The 26,525-nt window shown below is 38.0% G+C and overlaps 1 protein-coding gene across 3 annotated transcripts in view; it reads left to right on the top strand.

Annotated features, from left to right (window-relative positions):
• The window catches only part of LOC143887832 (Homeodomain-like superfamily protein), a 47,032-nt gene that overhangs the window by 17,334 nt on the left and 3,173 nt on the right, over positions 1-26,525 (top strand). For 2 of the 3 annotated variants that reach the window (XM_077392041.1, XM_077392042.1), the window contains 2 exons: positions 11,328-11,437; positions 17,188-17,247. In XM_077392041.1, the coding sequence (XP_077248156.1) occupies positions 11,328-11,437; positions 17,188-17,247 (170 nt within the window). The remainder of the gene's footprint in view (positions 1-11,327; positions 11,438-17,187; positions 17,248-26,525) is intronic. The other variant, XM_077392043.1, reaches the window with a different exon arrangement.

A 26,525-nucleotide genomic window follows, 5' to 3' on the forward strand; every position in this document is an offset into this window, starting at 1 on the left:
TTTTCAAAAAACAGAGAACATGACCTTGGATAGGATAGAATGGAAGAAAATGATTCACGTAGAAGAACCCAACTAGAGCCGGGATTAGAGCCGGGTAGATTCCTTTCACCTTCTTCATGAAATTTTTCTAAAGGATTCATTTTAGCCGACCCCAACTAGTTTGGGACAAAGGCTTTGTTGAGTTGAGCATTTTAAAAAAAAAATTAATTAACTTAATTAGTGTTTGTATTTGTTGAGACATGTAATATTTAGATTCATAACATCATATAAACCACAACCTTACTTAGATGACCAACTTAGATGTTTTCTAATCATGGTACTAATAGTCGGGGGCTGCACGAAGAGGAGGTTCTGAAGCGGGAGCGAGAGTCAGAATGCGGCTTAAATGAGTGCACCACGTTTGCTGTCAACTTGGCTATAGACTGGTGATTCAAAACACGAATGTGGGTCTGAATGTGGCGAAAGAAAGTCCTAGTCGACTTGGCATGACGCAGTCTAGTACTCGGTTGACGCGACTGAGTACTCGATTGACACGGTCATAACCCGAGATAGTCAAAGGAGTTTTGATTGACTCTGTAGTGCAAAACACAGATTTGTACAAGAACACAGCCAAGGTAAAAGGGAGCCGACTTGGGGGACCCCACGATGACATGGTGGAACTATGACAAAGACACTAAATGGTCATTCACTATGGTAAACAAGCCCCTGTTTTTGGTCATCTTACCCATATCCATATATAATGGATTAATAAATTGGGATATGCATAAAATCATTGTTTTGAAAATCTTACGATTTATGATTCGATTTTATGATTCAAATCAAATCTTATGTATAACGATTTGAATCCCATGATTGAATCTTAATTTGCATGAATCTTACGATTTTCAATCTTACGATTGGATTGTAAATTGTACGATTCATGTGATTTATTCAAATTAGGTTTTGTATAAAAGAAAATAAGACTTTCTTTCGAAAGATCTCGTTTCCTTTCTACATTAGAAGAAGCCTTAGAAATCCCTCTCGTTGGAAGGAAGAAGACAGAGGAGTGGGAATTCGAACGGATCGAACAAGTCAAGCATAGTGCATGTGCTTGAGGGCATTACTTACATCGAGGTGGGAGACGACTGTAATGAGGACATCACCGACGACTCTAGTATTTTATGATTGATATTTGTCATTTGATGTTTGGGATTGAGGATTCATATGATCTTGTGTTTTTTTTTTAAAAGATTATTATCCAATATGCAAGGGTTTGGATGAGAAATAGATGATCGGTATGTGTCAAGTTTGTTACCAAACAATTCATATTACAAGAATGGCTAATGATGGTAGTTTCTATTTGAATTAATGAATTTGTATGAAAAATGAATAATTTGCTATTTTGTATTCTTCTAATTTGTTTATAATTTTTCATCTCTCTCTCTCTCTCTCTCTCTCTCTCTCTCTCACACACACACACACACACACACACACACACACATATATATATATATATATATATTTACCATTCAAAAAAAAAAAAAATAAAATAAAATAAAAAATAAAAAAAAAAAAAAAAAATATATATATATATATATATATATATATATATATATATATATATATATATATATATATATATAGAGGAAATGGTTTGTGTGCAGCTGCACAGATAGGTGGCTGCACAAACCATGTTGGGGGGGGGGGGGGGGGCAAATTTTTTGGGGGATCCAAAGCATTTATTTGGAAGACCCTTCCATGGATAGGATGTGTACCAAAAATCAGCCTTTTAGGCTCATCCTAACCCTGCCATTTGTGGAGGGAAAAAATGGGCATAAACAGTGTCTGTCCATTTTCCCCTCCAACTTTGATTGGGTTAGGATGATCCTATAGGGCTGATTTTTGGTACACACCCTATCCATGGAAGGGCCTTCCAAATGAATGCTTTGGATCCCCCCAAAAATGTGGCCCCCACTATGATTTGTGCAGCCATGCACAAATAGCTTATCTGTGCAGCTGCACACAAACCATTTCCTCATATATATATATATATATATATAATATTTCTGATTTAATCTTACGATTTACGATTCGACCCTTATTAAGATTTATGATCCGATTCCGATTTTCAAAACATTGCATAAAGTCGAATATAAGTTGTTCATTTGTACGATGTACAATTATTAGATGATTGTATCACTGTAGTATAGGGGGGGCACATTTTTTGGGGGATCCAAAGCATTTATTTGGAAGGCCCTTCCATGGATAGGATGTGTACCAAAAATCAGCCCTTTAGGCTCATCCTAACCCTGCCATTTGTGGAGGGAAAAAATGGGCATAAACAGTGTCTGTCCATTTTCCCCTCCAACTTTGATTGGGTTAGGATGATCCTATAGGGCTGATTTTTGGTACACACCCTATCCATGGAAGGGCCTTCCAAATGAATGCTTTGGATCCCCCAAAAAATGTGGCCCCCACTATGATTTGTGCAGCCATGCACAAATAGCTTATCTGTGCAGCTGCACACAAACCATTTCCTCATATATATATATATATATATATATATATATATATATATATATATATATATGTATGTATAATGAGGAAACTGTTGGTGAGCTTAAGCTCACCAAACTTATGGTGAGCTAGCTTGCCCAATCACATGGTATATATATATATATATATATATATATATATATATTTCTGATTTAATCTTACGATTTACGATTCGATACGATTCGACCCTTATTAAGATTTATGATCCGATTCCGATTTTCAAAACATTGCATAAAATCGAATATAAGTTGTTCATTTGTATGATGTGCAATTATTATATGATTGTATCACTGTAGTATATTACAATGTGTGATATATTAGTTGGTAATGTATTCATGTACTTGAGTTTGGACTTCATATTTCATAGAGCCATTTTGCCTGACTTCTTGTCTTGATGCAAACCTAATTATATAAGTCATGCTTAAGTCAACCTATAGAATTCAAGGGACTCGACTAGTGGAACAGATAAAGTTGTGGTCACCCTTCTTGTCTTGAAGCCTCTTGACTAAACAATTGAAGGTTTATACCTGAATTTGGAAAACTGTAACTATCCACCCTCCTCCAGTAATGGGGACCATCTTCGCTCGAATCCTTCTAGTACATATCGTTTTGCATTTCTGAAACTTTGGCGTAAAGTTTTCAAAAAACTTATCCTTCTTCTTGCTCTAATGAATGATGGGTGGGTTTTTTATTAGACTTTACTCCAATTTCATCCACCACTCTTTGGCATAACCGACCAAAGTTACCTGACAATCCAAATCATTTGGTTATTGTCCACGTCATGCTGCCACAAATACGTCTACAATGGTTCTTCCCATTCAACAGATTCTCTTTCAATGACTTCATCAAAATATGATGTCTATAATCCTCATGGTATATCAATTTTGATCTATAGGGTTGTGTCTTCCCGTCATAATCCTACGATTCCAAGTAGCCATTTAAACCTAGCCTCTATTAACAATTGATGTAGGGCGGGTGATGCAGTGCCAACATGGCAGCCATGTCATGCTTAAGTGGTTTTGGTGGAGTTCCAAGGTGCATTCCGGCAGTAATGTTGCTGGCCCATTTTTGAACCTCGTTTTTAGACCTCTAAATGGTAGAATTATGGAAAGTGGTAAACTACAAAGTTGTAGGTCTTTTTGAGATCTTTCCAACAAGTATTTGTGCTCCAAAATTGGTCAAGTGGTTAGAAAGTTATGGCAATTTTAGTTGACTGTGTCTGTAGGTGCCCAAAACAGTCAAAGTTGGTGAGTTCCAATGCAATTAATGTTATGTTAGTCCCTAAGCTAGCTAGCGGAGGAGCTTGAAAGAAATTGCTTTGGTTTTCTTTTATTTAAAGAGTTAGAAACCATCTTGAGAGGGGATTTTGGATTTAGATAAACTTATGTAATTGATGGAATATCATTTGGGTTGAGCATTGCTCCCATTTTCTTCTTCTTCTCTTGGATGTGATCTTGATTTCTAATTTTCTTCTTCTTCCTTCTTAAGCACCCGCATTATCTGGTATCAAAGCCAATAATACTCTTTCGGGCTAGCTTCGATTTGATTTTCATGGCGGCACGAAGAGGTAGAGGAAGGCGTGGTAACCAAATGATGGAAGATTTGAGAGATGAAAGAGATGATGAACTTCAAGAGCTTCGAAGACAAGTTGAACAACTTACCATGCGTCTTGAACGCCGAGGCTCGTAGTGAGCGTGGTGGCTCAAGCCGTGGAGGTTCTAGTGATGAATCCGATGTGAATCCCTTCGTTAATACTCATGAGGAGGCTACGTTAGGAAGATTCTATCATGATTTCGACACCGTCAAGATTGACTTGCGGGAGTTTCATGATCGTCTACAACCCGAAGAGTTTCTTGAATTGCTTAGTGCCATTGAGAAGTTCTTTGATTACAAGGAGACACCCGAAGGCCAACGTGTGAAGCTTGTGGCTACAAGGCTTCGTGGCTATGCTTCAACATGGTGGGATAAAGTTCAAGAAATGAGAATCCGGAAAGGAAAGCGTAAGATTTCTTCTTGGGACAAAATGAAGTCAAGGCTTAAGGAGAAATTTCTTCCGTTGGATTTTTTCCAAATTATCTTTTCTCAATTCAACAACCTACGCCAAGAATCCAAGAGTGTGTTGGACTGTACCGAAGAATTCTACAAACTCATGGCTCGTAATGATATTCAAGAAGGTGAAGATCAACTTGTGGCAAGGTATGTTGATGGTTTGAAGTTTTCCATTCGTGATGAGGTGGAAATGCACCGATCATTGATCGTTAATGATGCTTATTAACTAGCCTTGAAGGTCGAGGCTAAGCTTTCTCGTCGTGGTGCTAAAAAGTATGTGGATATTCGTAGTCTCTATCCTTCTTCTAAAGGTGAATCTTCACATGGTGGAGGTACAAAGTCAAGGTCCGAATATTTCAACAAAAATTCTACAAAATCAGCCCCTACACATCAAGCTGGAAATCAGCCAAATCGTCCCAACAATTCAAATGCTTGTTTCAAGTGTGGTCAAGTTGGCCATCGTTTCAAAGATTGTCTAAAGAGGCAAGTAGTGGCCTTCGGTGATGAAGAAAATGATGATAATTTTGTTGATGATTCAAATCAGCCCATATATGATGAGGAAGATGACATATGAAGAAATCGAACCCGAAGAAGGAGAAAGCTTGGTGATCCAAAGAGCACTTGCTACACCAAAGGTTGAATCCGATGATGATTGGCCCCGTTCCAATATTTTCAAGACTCGATGCAAATCTCATGACAAGGTTTGCATCATTGTGATCGATGGTGGGAGTTGTGAGAACATCGTTTCTCATGACATGGTGAATAAGCTCAAGCTCAAAACCGAACCACATCCAAAGCCCTATCGGATTGCATGGTTTAAAAAAGGGTAATGAGGTAAAAGTTACTAAACGATGTTTAGTTTCATTTTCTATGGGTAAGAATTACCATGATCAAGTTTGGTGTGATGTTGTCCCTATGGATGTGTGTCACATACTCTTAGGAAGGCCATGGCAATATGATAGAAATGTTACCCATGATGGTCGTAAAAATACATATACCTTTCGAATGGGAAAAATGGAGATTGTTCTTTTGCCTAGTAAGGAGGAAAAGGCACTCAAATCTTTACAAGAGGAGGGTAATAATTTTCTCACTTCATCAATGTTTGCAAGAAAAAATGAGAGTAGTGGTGTCATTTACATGCTAGTGGCGAAAGATTTGGAAATGTCCTACAATGTGCCTAGTGAGTTAGAACCTTTCTTGGAGGAATTTAAGGATGTCACACCTGATGAGTTGCCCAATGGACTCCCTCCTTTAAGAGACATTCAACTTCAAATTGATTTGATTCCCGGTTCTAATCTTCCCAACAAGGCTCACTATCGTATGAGTCCGAAAGAGCATGGAGAGTTGAATAGGCAACTCATGGAATTGTTGAAGAAAGGTTACATCAAATAAAGCATGAGCCCTCGTGCGGTGCCGGCCTTATTCCAAAGAAAGATGGAACATGGCGTATGTGTTGGTACTCGTGCCATAAACCGAATCACTATCAAATACCTGTTTCCCATTCCAAGAATTGATGATATGTTTGACATGCTTGCCGGTGCAAAGATATTTTCGAAGATTGATCTTAGAAGCGGCTACCATCAAATTCGAATCAAGCCGGGTGATGAATGGAAGACCGCTTTCAAGACATGTGAAGGCTTATATGAGTGGCTTGTTATGCCATTTGGTCTCTCCAATGCTCCAAGTACCTTCATGCGGGTAATGAATCAAGTCCTTCGCCCTTTCATTGGAAAGTTTGTTGTTGTTTATTTTGATGACATTCTTATTTATAGTCATGCTAAAAGTGAGCATGTAGAACATTTGAAGGTTATTCTAACCACTTTGAGAGGTGAAAAACTCTATGTAAACCTCAAAAAGTGTTCTTTCGTGACAACTAGACTAGCTTTCCTAAGCTTTGTTTTGACTTCAACAGGGATTGGAGTAGATGATGAGAAGATCAAAGTTGTCCAAGAATGGTCTACTCCAAAGAGCTTGCAAGAAGTGAGGAGTTTCCATGGATTGGCCTCATTTTATCGCCGATTCATAAGAAATTTCAGCACTATATCAGCCCTCTTGACGGATTGCATGAAGAAAGATGGGTTTGAGTGGACTATAGAGGCCGAAAAGAGTTTTCAACTTATAATGGGCAAGTTTTCTAGTGCTCATGTGCTTGCTTTGCCGGACTTTGAGAAGATGTTCGAGGTTGATTGTGATGCCCTCTCATGTGGGCATTGACGGAGTACTTAGCTAAGAAGGTCATCCCATTGCCTTCTTTAGTGAAAAACTCAATGAAGCAAAGAAGAAGTACTCTACCTATGATGTGGAATTTTATGCCATTGTTCAAGCACTTCGGCATTGGCGATCGTATCTTGTTCAAAGGGATTTTGTTTTGAATTCTGATCATGAAGCTCTCAAGCACATCAACAATCAAGGAAGCTTAAATTGAAGACATGCAAAGTGGGTTTCTTTCTTACAAGAATATACTTTTGTGTTAAAGCATAAGAGCGGAAAGTGCAATCAAGTGGCGGATGCTCTTAGTAAAAGAGTGGCTCTTCTTAATTCCGTGAGTGTGCAACTTGAAGGGTTTGATACCATTAAAGACATGTATGCTAATGATGAAGACTTTGGTGACATTTGGAAGCTTTGCAAAGAAGGGAAGCATGAAGATTATCTTCTTTAAGATGATTTTCTCTTTAAGGGGAGTCGCTTATGCATCCCAAAATGCTCCCTTAGAGAGTATGTTATAAAAGAACTGCATTTGAGAGGTTTGTGAGGACATTTTGGAAGAGACAAAACTGTTTTGCTAGTAAAAGAAAAGTATTTTTGGTCGACCATTTACCGAGATGTGATGCGTTATGTGAAGAGGTGCCGAATATGCCAAACATGCAAGGGACAAACTCAAAACACCGGTACCTACACTCCACTTCCACTTCCTAATGCTCTATGGGAAGATGTTAGTATGGATTTTGTGGTTGGCTTGCCGAGAACTCAAAGAGGTAATGATTTCATCTTCGTAGTTGTTGATCGCTTCTCTAAAATGGCCCATTTCATTCCTTGCAAGAAGACTATGGATGCTTCTTATGTTGCTAATCTTTATTTCAATGAGGTAGTTAAGCATCATGGTATTCCCAAGTCCATTGTTTCGGATAGGGATACTAAATTCCTTAGTCATTTTTGGAGATGCTTGTGGAAAAGAATTGGTACTATTTTGCTCTATAGTAGCTCCATCACTCTCAAACCGATGGACAAACCGAGGTGGTGAATCGAACTTTGAGAAACTTGCTTAGGAGTTTGGCGGCAAAGAGGCCCAAGCAATGGGATATGGTGCTTCCTCAAGCGGAGTTTTTTTATAATTATGTTGTAAATCGTTTTACTGGTAAGAGCCCATTTGAAGTGATATATGAAAAAACTCCAAAACACTATCTTGATCTTGCACCCATTCCCGATCCATCGTTGTCCAACAAGAAGGCAGAAGATTTTGCTACTACCATGACAAAGATTCATGAAGAAGTGAAGAAGAATCTTGAAGAAAATACCGAGAAGTACAAGCAAGCGGCCAATACTCATAGTCGAATCAAAATCTTTAATGAAGGTGATCTTGTGTGGGTTTATTTGAAGAAGGAACGATTTCCAGCCGGATCCTATAACAAGCTCAAGGAGAAGACAATTGGTCCATGTCGAATTCTCAAGAAAATCAACGACAATGCATACAAGATTGAGCTCCCTCCAAATATCAATGTTCACCCAACTTTCAATGTCAAAGACTTGACAACTTATCACGGAGAGCTTGATGAGAACTCGTGGGCGAGTTCTTTCTCACCCGGAGATGATGATGCAATGCCAACATAGCAGCCATGTCATGTTTAAGTGGTTTTGGTGGAGTTCCAAGGTGCATTCCTGCAGTAATGTTGCTGGCCCGTTTTTTAACCTCATTTTTGGACCTCTAAATGGTAGAATTATGGAAAATGGTAAACTACAAAGTTGTAGGTCTTTTTGATATCTTTCCAACAAGTATTTGTGCTCGAAAATTGGTCTAGTGGTTAGAAAGTTATGGCAGTTTTAGTGGACTGTGTCTGTAGGTGGCCAAAAAAGTCAAAGTTAGTGAGTTCCAATGCAATTAATGTTATGTTAGTCCCTAAGCTAGCTAGTGGAGGAGCTTGAACGAATTTGATTTGGTTTTCTTTTATTTAAAGAGTTAGAAACCATCTTGAGAGGGGATTTTGGATTTAGATTAACTTATCACTTATGTAATTGATGGAATATCAATTGGGTTGAGCATTGCTCCCATTTTCTTCTTCTTCTCTTGGATGTGTTCTTGATTTCTAATTTTCTTCTTCTTCCCTTTTAAGCACCCTCATTAGCGGGTATGAGTAGATCATTAATCATGCAAATCTGATACTATGTTGACATATGACATCCAACTAGGTTGATCTATTAAAGTTTGGTTCAAATACTAGATGGGGATAGGTAAGGAAATTAGAGTTATACCGACTGTAAATAGGTTTAAAGGAGTTGACCTAGGTATAGGAGGGACTGGTGGTGTTTTAAACAAGTTGTAAGAGATCTGTAAATTATTTGTAATAAAAGTTTTAGGATTTATTTAGGCTCAATTAGAAAATAGATGGGTAGTTGCAGGATTTCATTGTTAAATAAGTGTATGCGGCGACAACCAACAATATGTAATTTTCAAGGATAAATCAGTTCTAAAGAAGGGATGTTGGTAATCAAATAGTGAACTGATTGGATAGGTCGGCTAAGGTAATGGTTAGAAACAGTTTAAAGATAGAGGATTAGGGTAAAGGACATGGATTAGAGGATTAGGGTAAAGGACATGGATTATTATAGGCTTTAGGGATCTGTTATTGTAGGTTAAAGTGGACTGTTGTGTCATAAAGTAGGGGCTGTTGCAGGTTTTAAATGACTGTAACAGGTTAAAGTGGATGATGAAATGTTTTAAGAAATTTTGACAGGAGTCAAGGTTATTGACAGGTGTCAAAGCTGGTAACATGTGCCAAGTGGCAATTGACAGGTGTCAAGAAAGGTTGGGGTGATATCAGGTGATCAACAGTTTGGGAAATGGATTTTTTGAACCTGTGAGGTTCACAATTTTAAGAGAATGAAGTTTCAGGGTTGCTACTAGTTACATGTGAAGGCTTAAGGTCGTGAGAGGGGCTGTTGGTGGGGGAAATGGTGTTTTAGGTATATAAGTTTTGGTTGCATGGTTTCAAGGTCACATAGTTTACACTTTACAGGGTTTTTTATGACAGACAATGGGCTGCGAAATGTGACCTTGACCAGTTCTTGAAACTAGTATAAGTTTTGCGTGGTGCAGGGTTTGGTTTGTTAGAGGGTAAACGTAAAGATTAAGGCTAGGTGTTGCAGATTTCAAAGAAAAAAAAGAAAGTTGGAGGGATTGACGATGAGGATTAGTGGAGGAGAAGAAAATAGGGAGAAAATCCAAATGTGGATTCTTTAGAGCAGATGTGTTGTTCGTGGGTTGCTAGTATGCAGAGAAAAGAGTGTGTGTGTGTGTGTGTGTGTGAGAGAGAGAGAGAGAGAGAGAGAGAGAGAGAGAGAGAGAGAGAGAGAGAGAGAGAGAGAGAGAGCACAATACAATACCCTTAGTAGTTTCTAAATAAGTCAACTAACAGTCCTACTTAACAACTTACTAAAAAACTAGAAGAAACTAAGGACTTCAATCAATTAAAAACATCAATAATTAAAATATAAACTAGGCCTAACATGACTACTACTAAGAGTTATAGAAATCTAATTAGGGCTCTAATTAGGGCTCCTATTTAAATCCCTAAAAAAAGAGTGGGCCCTTTGTGCCTTTAAGTGACGTGATGTCACAAGGGTGTTATGCTTATGATGTAGGCCGTAAAATAATAGGGATTATATTGATAGTGGCACCCAAAGGCATTATGACATGAATTTTCATAAGGGCATCCGCTGATGATATTAAAACCTCTTTATTAATATGGCGAATAATATTAATGGCACCCAAAAGTTGTAAGGGGGAGGGTCCATATCCATGGGAAATCTGCATGAGCTTGGTTATAGAAATATTGTACAGAGAAATCTCCAGTACCATCAAATTCCAAAACCACTTCATCTTTGCCTCTAGAAAGGGAATGGATATGTAAATTTCATCAAGATCAGCTAATAACCTAGCCTATTTCTCCGGTGCTCTCATTGAGAGACCACACAACATTGAACCCACTGATTTCATAGTAATATGAAATGAAAGCTTTAGGATTTACCTCTTCTGAGAACAATTTTACGGACAAGATCTCCATAGGCAATCCAATAGAGAAATTTTGGTACCGGACCACCGTAGGTGGGTCAGAACATTGTTTGTCCAGCCAGAAGAACACAATAGTACGATCACCAATTGAAAATCTGCTGCCCATTTTAATAGGAGAACCCTACATTCTTCCTTCCAAGAGTTCCAAATAGGAGAACCCTCAAAGGTCCAACATGCATGAAAATTTTCCTTACCTCGCTTTTGAAATTTTCTTTTATTATTTTGTACCAAAATATCTTTTGGGCTGGAGAGAAATCTCCATCACCATAATTTTCCTTCCTCTTTGTTTTATGCTTCAAAATTTTTGTTTTTATAATCCTCGGAGGATATTCAAATTCTAGCTATATATTGCTTACCATTATTTTCCTTTGTCATTTTCTTGTTATCACTTCTCTCTAGTGAGTATTTGTGCGTACATCCATTGGCACATTATAATACGCTCTCACTTTTTATGCAGTTATGCCTGATTTTTCTCAAGTTTACAGCTTCATAGGCAGTGTTTTTGACCCGAGCTCAGGTGATCATTTGCAGAAACTGAAGGAGATGGATCCCATTGATGTTGAAACCGTATGTCTTCTATCAAACCTAAAACATTTTCATAATTCTTTAGCTATTATTTTTATTTTCAAAATTCCCTACATGTGTAGGTGTTTCCCGTGCTTCTTTGTGTACTGTGCACTCTCTCAGCCACTGTAATTATTTTAGTTTTGATCAATAAAGTGTGTAATTGATTAAAAAATTAATCATTTTCATTTCTTCTTCCAACTATAGTCATTTCCTGTCTTACAAAGAAGCTTTATGATTTATCTAGTGGATGATGTGTAGTAATATTGCATGAATCCATGTTAACACTGAAAGCTGCCTTAATGTAATTCTTAAGTGATGCAATAGGGAGGCATTGTAATAATTAAGTTCATTTGTATCAAGTATCTGACCATATTTCTTTCAGACATCGTAGGTCCTGACTTGATGCAATATTTGGTGACCTTGTTTATATGGATAAAATAAAATTATGGTTTTCTATTTATATTAGTTTGGCAGTTTGTTTACATGTCCATGACAGACTAATTATTATATGGTACGCGATCGCTGCCCTTCCTACGCCCCCCCCGCCCTGATCCTGAATCCACTTTAGACTCGCTTTACATTACGAAATACCACTCGGGGAGTTCGAGGGAAGAACCCAGAACCTGATCTACGGCTGAATAGCAACTCGCACGTAAGTGTACATGTTGCACTTCGAGCAGAACTTACGAGCGAAGCGAGACACATGAACAAGAGTCCAGAATGATTGATTGATCAGATTCATTGATGATATCCAAAAAGCATAGTAATAGAAAGAACCCAAGCCAAATAAGAGAGAGAAGCAAGATGTGATGCACTTCCCTTTAGAGTCAAGCTCTTCCTGTGATAGTTGAGCCCTCCAACGCGAACAACTCCGCCCAAAGTTCTGTGGATCCCAATATGGATCCTGTTGTTCTGCAAAAAAAGGAGTTATATTTGATTTATAGATAGTTTTTGTTAATTTTTGTAGTATTCTTTTATAATGTTTACACATTCAAATTTGTAGTCTAACTGGTACATTGCATATCACAATTTATGGGAATATCAGATTTATGGGTAAAATGCCTTTTATTTTCTTTTGGACCCATGTCACCAAGGTCCTCAGGTTGACTAGCAACTTGATAGTACTGAAATATTATTTTCTTCCCATTCCAACCATTTGAGCTGAAATAAGTTTTTTCTTCCCTCTCAACAACTTGAGCTCTAGAGTCTTTTAACCAGCAAATGGTCTTGCCATTACATTAGCGAGTTGATTGGAAAATTAATTGTTTAGAGCCTGAAAATATAAGATTCATATCTCAATGTCATCAAAAGCACTTGATGTTGAGATATATGTGTAACAATTCTTCTCAATTTTACTACCACATCTGCCTTTCCTCGTTATATCAGCATGGGTCTTCACTTGTCTATCTTCCCAAAAGTCAAAGCAATTCACTCATCGTCAGATTCAAAGCATCTGTTGCCTTTTGGCCGTCAAATTATTTCCAGAAGCTATACAATATATACACTAGAATATTAATGTTTTGCGAATGTTTTTCCTGGAGCCATACCCTATAAATGTTTTCTAATTTTGAGCGATAACAAGATTTTATTAACATGAAAAAAAAAACAAAAAAAAGCACCAAAGAAAAAAAAAACTAGAAGCAATGCTGGCTGAGATGATCACACCAAAGAGGAAACACCAAAACCACAAGAAATGAAAATTAGTGAAAAGCTCTTCCCTAGACATCCCTGGTTTTGGCAGAATATCCACATCCATGTTGGCTTCATGATGCACATGGTGAAGGTCGCATCCCGCAGACTTGCAAATATCAACCACATTTTGGTCTGATTTACTAGCTGCCATGGATGCTTCTCCCCCATTCCCATCTAATAGCATTTAGAAAAGCACCCTTCTATAGGTCATCGACTTGGAAAATGGGAAACCAATGATTTTACTCCCTGCTTTAACGCTAAAACTTCACAACTGTTCATTACTTAGCTGCTTGTGTACTTGTAAAACACTTTCGAGAAGGTATAAAAAGAAATTCCTACTACTAGTAATACTACCCTCTCTCCCTCTCTCAGAATTAAAGCTTCACAACTGTTCATTACATAGGCTGCTTGAGTATTTATATAACACTTTCTAGAAGGTATAAGAAGAAAAATCTTACTCCTGCACTGACTTGCCTTTAATGATCGATCCCAAACTTCCTCTTTATTCTCTACTATAGCTCTGCTTCTAATTTTGAGCACTTAACAGTACGGGAATGAACCATTAAAAAAAAAAAAAAAAAAAACAGTACGGGAATGATTCCAGAAATCACATTATAAACATATACTGAAAACTACTAGAATCATCCAAACCAAACTTGTAAACTTGTAAGACAACTAAAACTTCCAACCTAACTCCATCAAAATCCTAGGTATTTCCTTATTAAAGAATCTTTCTATAATTGGATCTTTTCCATCTTCCAACAATTGCAGGCCCACTAGAATTTTAGAAACCCAATTGATCTTCCCATAAAATTCTGGAAAATCGATCCAAGTTCTAGAAAAATAAAAGTTGCCTAGGAATCTCAAATTTTGGTACTCTTTAAAGAGGGGGGGACCCTGATGTAGCACATCCTCTCATACACATTGATGAGAATAAAGACCTACATGTACAACTTCTAGAGCATCCAATGGAAATCGTAAGATACACAAAAGGAGGAAAATGATTGGCTGCTCATGACTGAAGCGGTGCAAGGGAGCGGAAGCATGTATCAACACATGTGCCAGAGGAGAGGATTTTCTTCCCTACAATAATGTTCATTCTAAAGATTGATATATCACATGTTTCGAAAGTTGTTAATCACTTGTTAATGGAATGAGAATTAATACTTCCTAGATATGTGGCTTTTTTGTTATGTGGGTGTATAACAAGGAATCAAACTTCAAACATTGATCCCACAGATGTTGACACATGTTGGCCAAAACTTACATGCGTCAGCCAAAGTTAACCATGCTTGCACTCCACTTCACTTCCACTCCACATGGGGCTCACTTTGCTTCGCTTCGCTTCACTTCCCCTCCTAGGATTGCAACTATATGGAGTAAGTGGAGGGAAATTGATGTTAATCTTTAGCCCCTAAATTAAAAAAAGGATTGGTAGGACATTCATAAGGAGGAAGAAGAAAGAAGAGAATGTTGGGCTCAAAGGAGCTTGTACTACTATTGCCAACAAGAATTCAAAGGGCAGTGTTAGGTTGCACAAACGCTTGGCATCCATTGGAATTTTGATAGAAAAGTAAAGCCGATTCCTTGTTTGGTTGCCAATATTGCATTGAACTTCCAGGAGACTCCCCAACATGTTTATGACATAATTATTGCTTGTGTGCCAATGTGGCAATCATGTCCCCTCCTCACTTTCAAGCCAAATTCTACAAAAAATGGAGAATTTTGATTGAAAAATCTTGGAAATAGTGCTTCTCTCTCTCTCTCTCTCTCTCTCTTTATATATATATATATATATATATATATATATATATATATATATATATATATATATATATTATATATATATATTGGTAATGACACCCCGACTTTTCCCCTACTCTCCAAGTCTATGCCTCGCAGCCATACACTACTGTAATTCTTCGCAAATCCAGTGCTTGTCTCCTCCCTTTTGACTTCTTACTCCACTACTCTCTGAGTATATGCCGCACATCCAAACAGGTCCTTGGATATAATTCAACTCAACTCAACTAAGCCTTTGTCCCAAACTAGTTGGGGTCGGCTAATGAATCCTTTAGAAAGTTTTCATGAAGAAGGTAATTTTCTATAGGATTCATTTCATAGAAAAGTGGCAAAGTTTACGGCCGGCTGCCAACATGAATAGGCTCCGTGGCAATAATCATTTCATAGAAAACAGGGCCTTGGGTATTTTGAATAATTTAAATAATTAATTTTTGAAATAAAAATAGACTCCGTGGCAATAATAACTCATATAAAAAAATTAGAAGCTAACATGAATATATGATATATTGTTTTTCAAAAATATTTTCCCCTATTTTTAAAGAAGTATCTAACAAAAATAAATTAAATACTTAATATTTGAAATAAAAACAAATCTAGCTCCATCAATTGGTTGATTGGGCAATGAACTCTCATATAGTAAAATCGGAAAATAACATGCATGTATGTTAGTTTTTTATTCAAAAATATACTTCTCCCAATTTTTAAAACCATAAATCCTTGCAAAATGAAAAATTCATAGACTATCCATGTGCAAATGCATCAAATTGAAAAGGGGTAGTGATATATTAGCCCCCCTTTTCTTCCCACGCCACCCTCCTCAAGTGTAGTTATGACTACTCTTTTTACGGTACAAGGGGGTGGCTAGGGAAGAAAAGGGGTTGCATATATCATTTTGCCTACTTGTTGCATATGCACCATAATTGAAGAAACCTGAAAAAAAAAAAAAAGAGTAAGCACTTACCATGCAAAAATGTGAAAACCCAAGCTTCTCCATGCACTTTTGTCAGACCAAGCTTCTATAATTTACATGCTATTGAGGTCGCATTTCTGTCTATATGAAGGATTTCGTTTCGATGGGGATGGAAACGGAAACGTATTTGGCTGTTCCATGTTAGTTTTGGACGACATTTAAAACCATGGCTTCAAATGATTCCTCGGTTAAATTTGAGTTGATTTCGTGAAGTATAATATTAGAATTGTGACTGATCAAATATCATGGCATTCTAATTTGATCTTCCATATTATGGGGTTACTAACTGGAAGCATTTTGCTGTTCAAGTCATTGTCAGCCACATGATGAATCTAAATCTGGTGCACTTAAGTAAAACCTGAACCAGTGAAACAGCAACACTATATTTGTCTAAATGATACTGTCAAATTAGATCCAGTGGCATGATGCACTTAAACATGAAAAGAATATTGATAACACTAAGGATGGATGTTGAAAAAATTATTGTACAGTATGTCTCCAGCATGAAATGTTATGCATGTCTGGATTCTCTCTCTCTCTCTCTCTCTCTCTCTATATATATATATATATATATATATATAGAGGAAAGTGTTTCTACTCGGCCGAGTAGAAAAGCTTATCTACTCCTCCCTTTAAAAAGTACAGTGGGCCCACACATTGTGGATGATCCAAAGCATTCATTTGATAGGTCTTATCATAGATAGGGTGTGCCCAAAAAATCAGCACCAAAGGGTCATCCTAGCCCTTCGTTTTGTTGGGCCTTGTAGAAACAGAATGGACGCACTGTGTAAGATGAGTAAGATGCGTCCATTCTGTTTCTACAAGGCCCAACAAAACGAAGGGCTAGGATGACCCTTTGGTGCTGATTTTTTGGGCACACCCTATCTATGTTAAGACCTATCAAATGAATGCTTTGGATCATCCACAATGTGTGGGCCCACTGTACTTTTTAAAGGGAGGAGTAGATAAGCTTTTCTACTCGGCCGAGTAGAAACACTTTCCTCATATATATATATATATATATATATATATATATATATATATATTTGTGAATTTAAAGCTATTTGTGTCATACTTTTTGCTGTATCATAACCTATGCACTTAGATATAGATTTGACATGGACACATTATTTCTTATGGTAGCAATAGCTTCTTAATTATGTTTTCTTATGGTGATAAGGTTATATGATCTTCATATAAGCATGCAAAGTTGTTTTGAATGGGGAAGCTTTCTGTGACGGAAAAAAATGTTGCCATTAATAGATTCTCTCTGATGGTTGTGCAGGTGCTTTTGTTGATGAGAAACCTTTCTATCAATTTGTCTAGCCCTGATTTTGAGGATCATGTGAGTGCCTCTGTCACTGCAACATCTGCATTTTTGTGTGGAATCACTTGTTTGATCTGATTTTTTGGAGAACAGATCTGACAGTCATGGATTTAAACTGAAACCGAATTATTTTTTTTTCAGATTTCGGTCATTTCGGCTGAAATCCAAACCGAAATCCAAAAATTTGAGATTTTTGGTTGATTGATATCCGAAATTTTGGACCGAAATTTCGGATTTTGGCCTAAATTTAAAACAATGCTGACCCAGTTCACCAAGCAGTTGAACCATTCTGCTATAGTTGTCATTATAAAACCAGCTTCTCATACAAGATACCCTTAATACTCTTCAACACATTTATAGATAAATTGTCATTCGGATGTGAATGATGCAAATAGTGGTGCCAATACTAATTGCAAAGGTGAAAAACCTTTTAAGGTTTTTTTTTTATATCTGTCAACATGCTTTGTGGGCCCATCCTTGCCGAATCAAAGGCCGGCCCACTACTCATTTCAGTGTCAAGTCATGGGAATTTTAAATTTAAAAACCTATGCATCATACTGTTGAATAACATGTAAGGGTAGTCTAGGCATTACCTCTATATTAGAGGGTATTGTACTCATTGTACCAGGGTTGCTTTATTTGGGCATATATATACATCGTATACATGAGGAGCTCCCTAGTGGAGACTCTCCATCTCTCCATTCCTCTTCTTCTTCTTCCTCTCTCAAACCTTAGACTCCATTTCTAACATGGTATCAGAGCTTCAAGGCTGATCCTCAGGAAAAGGAAAGAAGAAGAGCCATCTTTCATCTCCACGCCATTCTTCTCTCCCATCCACATTTTGTTTCTTATTTTTTTTTTCGCAAATCCCTCTCCCACTCTCGCATGAAACCCTTATTGTGTGGACCCATCTCTCTCTCTCTCTCTCTCTCTCTCTCTCTCTCTCTCTCTCTCTCACGCAATTTTTCCCCTGATTTCTCTCCCTATTTTTTCTCCTTGAGGGTCAAAACCCTCTCTTTTTTTATTAATATTGCCATGCTCTTTTAGTTTAACTATTCATTCACGGTGATTCTGGTTCAGTTCTACATCTTGGAGTTGCTTAAACACTCAAACTTGGGCTAGGCAGTTCTTTGTAGTGTCCTTTGGTTTGGCTATTTCTAGGATTAGAGGTGTTTGTAGGTGGTGCCTACCTATTCTGAGTAGAATTCTAGCTATTATAAGATATATTATTGTTACATCTGAAATCCGAATGAAAAGACACATCATGAGCATACATGTACCTGACAACTAATCTTGAAGTACAAACGTGGCAGTGAGATGGCCTGTATGTGAGATTTGCAGGATCCTTGATAACGTTTTTTGTTGAGATGGCTCTCGCCAATAAGTAGTGCATGTAGCAATAAGGGAATAAGGCATAAGTCTCTTAACTGCAGATAGCCATGGTATTCGATTAAACATATGCCTATGACTATGAACAGCCTTTGGGTCTTGCAGTGAAAATGACAATAATTTGAATAGTTCATTCTAAATTTCCGAAGATTGAATCACAGTCAAATGAAAGAAATCATTATGACTCTCAGAAAAGAAAATGATGATTACTCAAGACGTGGCTTAGAAATGAAGTGTCCATATAAAAGTTTCAATATGTTATTGAATGGTCTGAAGCAAAATTCCAAGGTTGGTTGGAAGGGTTTATGAGGCCCCCAAATGTAAGGCATATGAGCTTAGCTAAGTAGAGATACTCTTATTGAGAAGCAACCTCTGCCTTGCTTGTAATTTCTTGTTTTTTCTTTACTTTATGTTTTAGGCATGATGTTTTTCTTATCTCACTGAAAAAAGAAAAGTTGAGTACCTGTTAATACAAAAAATGCCACAAGCTTTGCTGTCCTACTTTTGTATGTAATAACGAGCAGTTTCAATGATAGAGAAAATAGAAGTTTGCAAGTTGTTTTGATGTGGTCCAAGGAAGTCCTCATTCTTGTTGTATAGTGGAAAGGACTGGTAATAAGATGGTGTTTACTCAAAGAAAGTATGCCATTGATGAAGTTTAGAATTATTTGTAATCTTGTAATGTGACCCACTCGTAACACTACCAGAAACTGACTTAGCTGCCATCTGAGATCTTGTGAACGATATCATTCTATAGAGTTAGAATTATTCGAGACAATGAATTTCTTAAAAAGCTTGGAATTAGAATTCTCTCCTAAATCATGGGAATCTCATTTTCTTGAAATCTGAATTACCTTTAATTCTATAGTTTTTCCATGTCTCCTTGGACCTGCCATTTTGTTAATATTTATTTATAAACTATGTAATGAAAGTGAAAAAGATGGTAGCAGGAAAGCTTTAAATGGAAAGAGAAGGATTCTTTTCATTCAAAGAAAATGGGGAGTACAACCTGTATATGTTGTGTACGTGTATATTTATACATATATGTGCATATATATATATGAGAAAAGTGTCTCTAGTCGGTCGACTAGAGAACCTTCTCTAGTCCGCCGACCCAAAACACAGTGGGCCCACATTGTTTGGATGATCGAAAGCATTCATTTGATAGGCCCTGACATAGATAGGGTGTGCCCAAAAAATCAGTTCCATAGGATCATCTTAACCCTTCGATTTGTGGAGCTAAAATTGGACAGATTAGTGAAGTTTTATACCCGTCCATTTTAACTTCCACAAATTGTAGGGTTGGATGATCCTATGGAGCAGATTTTTTGGTCACACCCTATCCATGTCAAGGCCTATTAAATGAATGCTTCGGATCACACAAAAAATGTGGGCCCGCACTGATTTTTTGGCGGACGGACTAGAAAACTTTTCTAGTCGGCCGACTAGAAATATCAACCCCTATATATATATATATATATATATATATATATATATATATATATATATATAGAGGAAAGTGAAGCTACACCGCCGGTGTAGCTAAGTTAGCTACACCGCCGGCTTAAAATACAATGGGCCCACATTGTTTTGGTGATCCAAACCATTCATTTGATAGGCCCTCACATTGATAGGGTGTGCCCAAAAAATCAGCTAGGTAGGATCATCCCAACCCTTCAAACTGTGGAGGCAAAAATGGACAGATTTGTGAAGGTTTTTACACGTTCATTTTTGCCTCCACAAATCGTAGGGTTGGGATGATCCTACCTAGCTGATTTTTGGGGCACACCCTATCAATGTGAGGGCCTATCAAATGAATGTTTTGGATCACCAAAACAATGTGGGCCCATTGTATTTTAAGCCGGCGGTGTAGCTTCACTTTCCTCATATATATATATATATATATATATATATATATATATATATATATATATATATATATATATATGAGGAAAGGGTTGCTACGCTCGAGCGCAGATAGCTTATCTGCGCTCGAGTGCAGGAAACAAGGGTGGGGCCACATTGTTGGGGTGATCCTAAGCATTCATTTGAAAGGCCCCATCATGGATGGGATGTGTACCGAAAATCAGCTTCATTGGATCATCATAGGGTGTCCATTTGTGGGGGTGAAAATGGATAGATACTGGTTGTCCACTAATCTACCCATTTTTTCACCCAACAAATGGACACCCTAAGATGATACAATGGAGCTAATTGTTGGTGGACACCCTATCCATAAAAGGGCCTTCCAAATGAATGCTTTGGATCGCCCCAACAATGTGGGCCCACCTATGTTTTTGCACTCGAGCACAGATAAGCTTATCTGCGCTCTAGTGCAGAAACCCTTTACTCATATATATATATATATATATATATATATATATATATATATATATATATATATATATGGGAAAACGGTTTGTGAGCTAGAGCTCATATGAGTGACAGTGCCACAATCACATGGGTCCCACATTTTTGTGGTGATCCGAGCCATTCATTTGCAAGGCCCCATCATAGATAGGGTGTGTACCAAAAATCAGGTCCGTTGGATCATCCTAACCCATCCAAAAGTGGAGGTTTAAAATGGATGGTTAGAAAATGGGCTTCTATAGATCCAATGGCTAGGTTTATGGTATGGAGGTGGTTTCTTAGGAACATCCTATCTATGTGAGGTCCTATAAAATGAATGGGTTGGATGAGTCAAACAACTATGGGAGAAGTGGTTTGTGAACTCTAGCTCAAATCGCTTATCTGAGCTAGCCACTATAAATACTCCATCTCCCATGTTTCACTCATCCAACCCATTCATTCCATACATCCTGACATAGATAGGGTATTCCTAAGAAACCATCTCCATACGATCATCCTAACCATTCGATCTGTAGAGGCAAAAAATGGACCCAATTTCTAGTCGTCCATTTTAAACCTCCACAAATCAATACTTAGAATGATCCTATGCAGATGATTTCTTAGGGACACCCTATCTATGTTGGGTCCTATAAAATCAATATCTAACATAACCAAAACAACATAGGCACCCACCCTATTTCTGAGCTCAAGCTCAAATAAGCTATTTGAGCTCGAGCTCATAAACCATTTCCTAATATATATATATATATATATATATATATATATATATATATATATATGAGTTAAGTGAAGCTACACGTATCTACACATACGTGTAGCTAACTTAGCTACACGAACGGCTTAAAATACAGTGGGCCCACATTGTTTGGGTGATCCAAACCATTCATTTGATAGACCCTCACATTGATAGGGTGTGCCCAAAAAATCAGCTCCATAGGATCATCCCCACCCTTCAAACTGTGGAGGCAAAAATGGACAGATTTGTGAAGGTTTTTACGCGTCCATTTTTGCCTCCACAAATCGTAGGGTTGGGATGATCCTATAGAGCTGATTTTTTGGGCACACCCTATCTATATGAGGGCCCATCAAATGAATGGTTTGCATCACCCAAACAATGTGGGGCCCACTGTATTTTAAGCCGTTGGTGTAGCTAAGTTAGCTACACGTATGTGTAGCTACACTTTTCTCTCTCTCTCTCTCTATATATATATATATATATATATCTATATATATATATATATATAGAGAGAGAGAGAGAGGAAAAGGATTGTACGCTCGAGCGTACCAAGCTTATGGTACGCTCGAGTGCCCAATCACATGTGGGCCCACTTTGTTAGGATGATCCAAAGCATTCATTTGAAAGGCCCTTACATAGATGGGGTGTGTACCAAAAATCAGCTCCATAGGATCATCCTAACCCATCCATTTGTGGAGGGCAAAATGGATAGACCACAAATCTGCCCATTTTTGCCCTCCATATTTGGAAGGTTAGGATGATTCAATAGAGCTGATTTTTGGTACACACCTTATCTATGATAGGGCCTTGCAAATGAATGCTTTGGATCACCACAAAAAATGTGGGACCCATGTGATTGGGGCACTCGAGCGTACCATAAGCTTGGTACGCTCGAGCGTACAATCCTTTTCCTCATATATATATATGAGGAATAAGAGTGCGGTCGACCGCACCTAAGCTTAGGTGCGGTCGAGAGCCTAAACACATGGGTCCCACACTTTTTGTAGTGATAAAAACCATTCATTTGCAAGGCCCCATCATAGATAGGGTGTGTACAAAAAATCAGCTCCATTGGATCATCCTAACCCCTCCAAAAGTGAAGGGCAAAAATGGGCAGATTTGTGGCAAACGGTGTCTGTCCATTTTGCCCTCCACTTTTGGATGGGTTAGGATGATCCTATGGAGCTGATTTTTTGTACACACCCTATCTATGATGGGGTTTTGCAAATGAATGCTTTGGGCCATCCTAACAATGTGGACCCACATGAGTTTTTGGCCCTCGACCGCACCTAAGCTTGGTGCGGTCGAGCGCACACTCTTATTCCTCTCTCTCTCTCTCTCTCTCTCTCTCTATATATATATATATATATATATATATATATATATATATAGAGGAAACTGTTGGTGCGCTTAAGCTCACCAAACTTTTGGTGAGCTTAAGCGCCCCAATCACATGGGGGCCCACTTTGTTAGGTGATCCAAAGCATTCATTTTAAAGTCCCTTACATGGATAGGGGGTGTACCAAAAATCAGCTCCATAGGATCATCCTAACCCCTCCATTTGTGGAGGACAAAAATGGACAGACACAAATCTGCTCATTTTTGTCCTCCACAAATGAAGGGGTTAAGATGATCCTATGGAGCTGATTTTTGGTACACCCCCTATCTATCATAAGGCCTTTAAAATGAATGCTTTGGATCACCTAACAAAGTGCGCCCCCATGTGATTGGGGAGCTTAAGCGCACCATAGGTTTGGTGCGCTTAAGCTCACCAACAGTTTTCTCATATATATATATATATATATATATATATATATATATATACTAGTAAAAAACCCCGTGCGATGCACGGGCTAACAAAGAACTGTATGGACCACATCATAGGTTGATCCAAACCGCCCATGTGATGGAACACAACATAAAAATGTTGTGCCCCAAAAATCATTTCCATAGGCTAATCCTAGGCCTCCAATCTATAGAGGTTTCCATAATATGTTGTTCCTCTTAAATCGGATGGTTAAGATCACCCTATAGATTTTTTATTAAAAAAGCATAAAGGAGTGGGGTAGGATTGAAATTATGTGGCTTTAATGGGTGCCTTTGTTAAAAAGTATAAAGGAGGGTGTAGGATTGAAAATATGTGGGTTGAATGGGTGCCTTTGTTAAAGAAAGTCAAAAAAAGTGATGTGTAATTCTCATAGAATTTTCAGAAATTCAAAAAATTCTCTTCTTTTCTCTTATGCTATATAGTATCCAAAGCATTCATTTGGAAGGCCCTTCCATGGATAGGGTGTGTACCAAAAATCAGATCTATAGGATCATCCTAATCCAATCAAAGGTGAAGGAGAAAATGGACAGACACTGTGTGTCCATGTTTTTGCCCATTTTTTCCCTCCACAAATGGCAGGGTTAGGATGATCCTATAGGGCTGATTTTTTGTACACACCCTATCCATGGAAGGGCCTTCCAAATGAATGCTTTGGATCACCCCAAAAATGTGGGCCCACATGTGTTTTTGAGCTCTAGCTCAGATAAACTTATTTGAGCTAGAGCTCAGGAACACTTTCCTCTCTCTCTCTCTCTCATGCTCTATATATATATATATATATATATATATATATATATATATATATATATAGAGAGAGAGAGAGAGAGAGAGAAAACGGTTCCTACACATATGTGTAGATAAGCTATCTACACACTAGCTTAAAATACAGTGGGGGCCACCTTATTTGGGTGATCCAAACCATTCATTTTTAAGGCCCTCACATAGATAGGGTGTCCACAAAAAATCAGATCCATAGGATCATCCTAACCATTCGAACTTTGGAGGCAAAAAATGAACTAATTTGTGAAGGTTTAAAGACATCCATTTTGCCTCCACAAATCGTAGGGTTGGGATGATCCTATGGATCTGATTTTTTGTAGACAACCTATCTATGTGAGGGCCTTTAAAATGGATGGCTTGGATCACCCAAACAATGTGGGCCCCCACTGTATTTTAAGCTAGTGTGTAGAGAACTCTCTACACATGTGTAGGAACCGTTTTCTCATATATATATATATATATATATATATATATATAGGGGTGGCAAAATTGGCCGAGCCGAAACCGAACCAAAAATTTAGTTTCGGTTTGGTTCGGTTTGGGGATCAAACCGAACCGAAACCGAATATTTCCAATGAGAAACCGAATATTTCCAATGATTATGAGTAAGGGGTGGCAAAATTGGCGGAATCGAACTGAAACTGAACCGAAAATTTGGTTTCGGTTTGGTAAAACCAAACCGATTCAAATTTCGGTTCGGTAAAACCAAACCGATTCAAATTTCGGTTCGGTTCGGTTTGGGGGTCAAACCGAACTGAAACCGAACCATTGCCACCCCTATATACGTGTATGTTTATACATATATGCCTGCTGCCATTTTTCATTTTGTAAAATGTGCGGGTTGAGGTGGTCACTTATCATGCTAAAAAAAATACAAGAGAATAAAGGTGAGAAAAAAAAACATATATGTATAAAGACGACTTGTTCAGGCAGAAGGCGACAACAGTCTCTACGCATGCTCTCTTTCTTCTTCGTCATCGTCTTTCTTTTTCTGATGCTTGACACGCTTTCATAACCTGTAATTTACGGAAAGGCCTTCTGGCCCTGAAAACCATTGAATTATGACAAAACTTGATGTTTTTATTATTGGGTGGGCATGATGCTCTAGAGTGTGATACTTCAAATCCTTTGGTGTGATGCCTAGGAGAGCCCTGGGGTGACTCCAGGTCAATCTGGTATCCCTATCTCTTTCCTTTTCTTTATTCATTCCTTTGCTCTCGTTCTTCATAGGCCCTCAAGCTGAATTTCTTTTCCAAGTTCCCTCTCGGTTGACACACTGCTCGGGATCAGTGCGAACGGCGGTGAAGCTGCAATTTCACTACGATCTTGTACATGCAAGCCATGAACCGTCTTCTCGCCATGGGTCCTTCTTGGCCCTTGTACTCTATCTACGAAATCAGCCGTGCCTTTCTCGATGTCTGAGAAGAGGGGGAATCAAAGCCCACCAACCTGCTACTCAAACGCACTTTACGCCTAGGCACTAGCGGAATATTCTTTCTTTATCTCTCTTCTCCAAATTTCTTTTCATTTAACTTTCCCAATCTTCCATTACATCAACTATCTTTCACCATGACAACCTCCCACCAATTCCATGACCAACTTCCCGATCCATAACGTTAGCCATCCGATTACCCTAGAACCTTCTACATCATTGAATTCCCTTCCTAATGCTCTCCAGACCCTTGGCTTCATCCCTAATCCTTTTCTTTGACTTGAATTATTACAGGATCAAAAACCCTTCCAGAACCTTTGCACAATACTGTTACAGATTTAATTAGACTCTGTTACATATTTTAGTTGTAGACTTGTCTTCAGTTTCTAAACCTTTTACCCATCTACTACAACTGTCCAAGCCTATAAAATTTCCTGCACCTTATTCCTAACCAGAACTGATCCAACCCTGCTCTAAACCTGTTTCAGATTTGATCCAGTCCTAAACCCTTACCTGAAACTAGCCCTTTCCCAATGAAAATACCTCCTAATATCTTTTACTACCATATTATTCTAACTTTGCAGCAACAATCCTATTTCTTTGTCTGCACAACCTGCAAAGCATCAAAACCAGTCCCATATCCCCGCTCCTAACCCCTTTAACCAGTCCTATTCCTACCTTGAACCGAACCCATTCCCTTTACTATCATCTTTTACACAGTTCTAATCTCCCAAAACCCATTAGAGTTCACTTTAAATCTA

This window comes from Tasmannia lanceolata, unplaced genomic scaffold (genome assembly GCF_043159265.1).
Source record: "Tasmannia lanceolata isolate RefF3 unplaced genomic scaffold, GAP_Taslan_0.1 ptg000012l, whole genome shotgun sequence".
Classification (NCBI taxonomy): domain Eukaryota; kingdom Viridiplantae; phylum Streptophyta; class Magnoliopsida; order Canellales; family Winteraceae; genus Tasmannia; species Tasmannia lanceolata.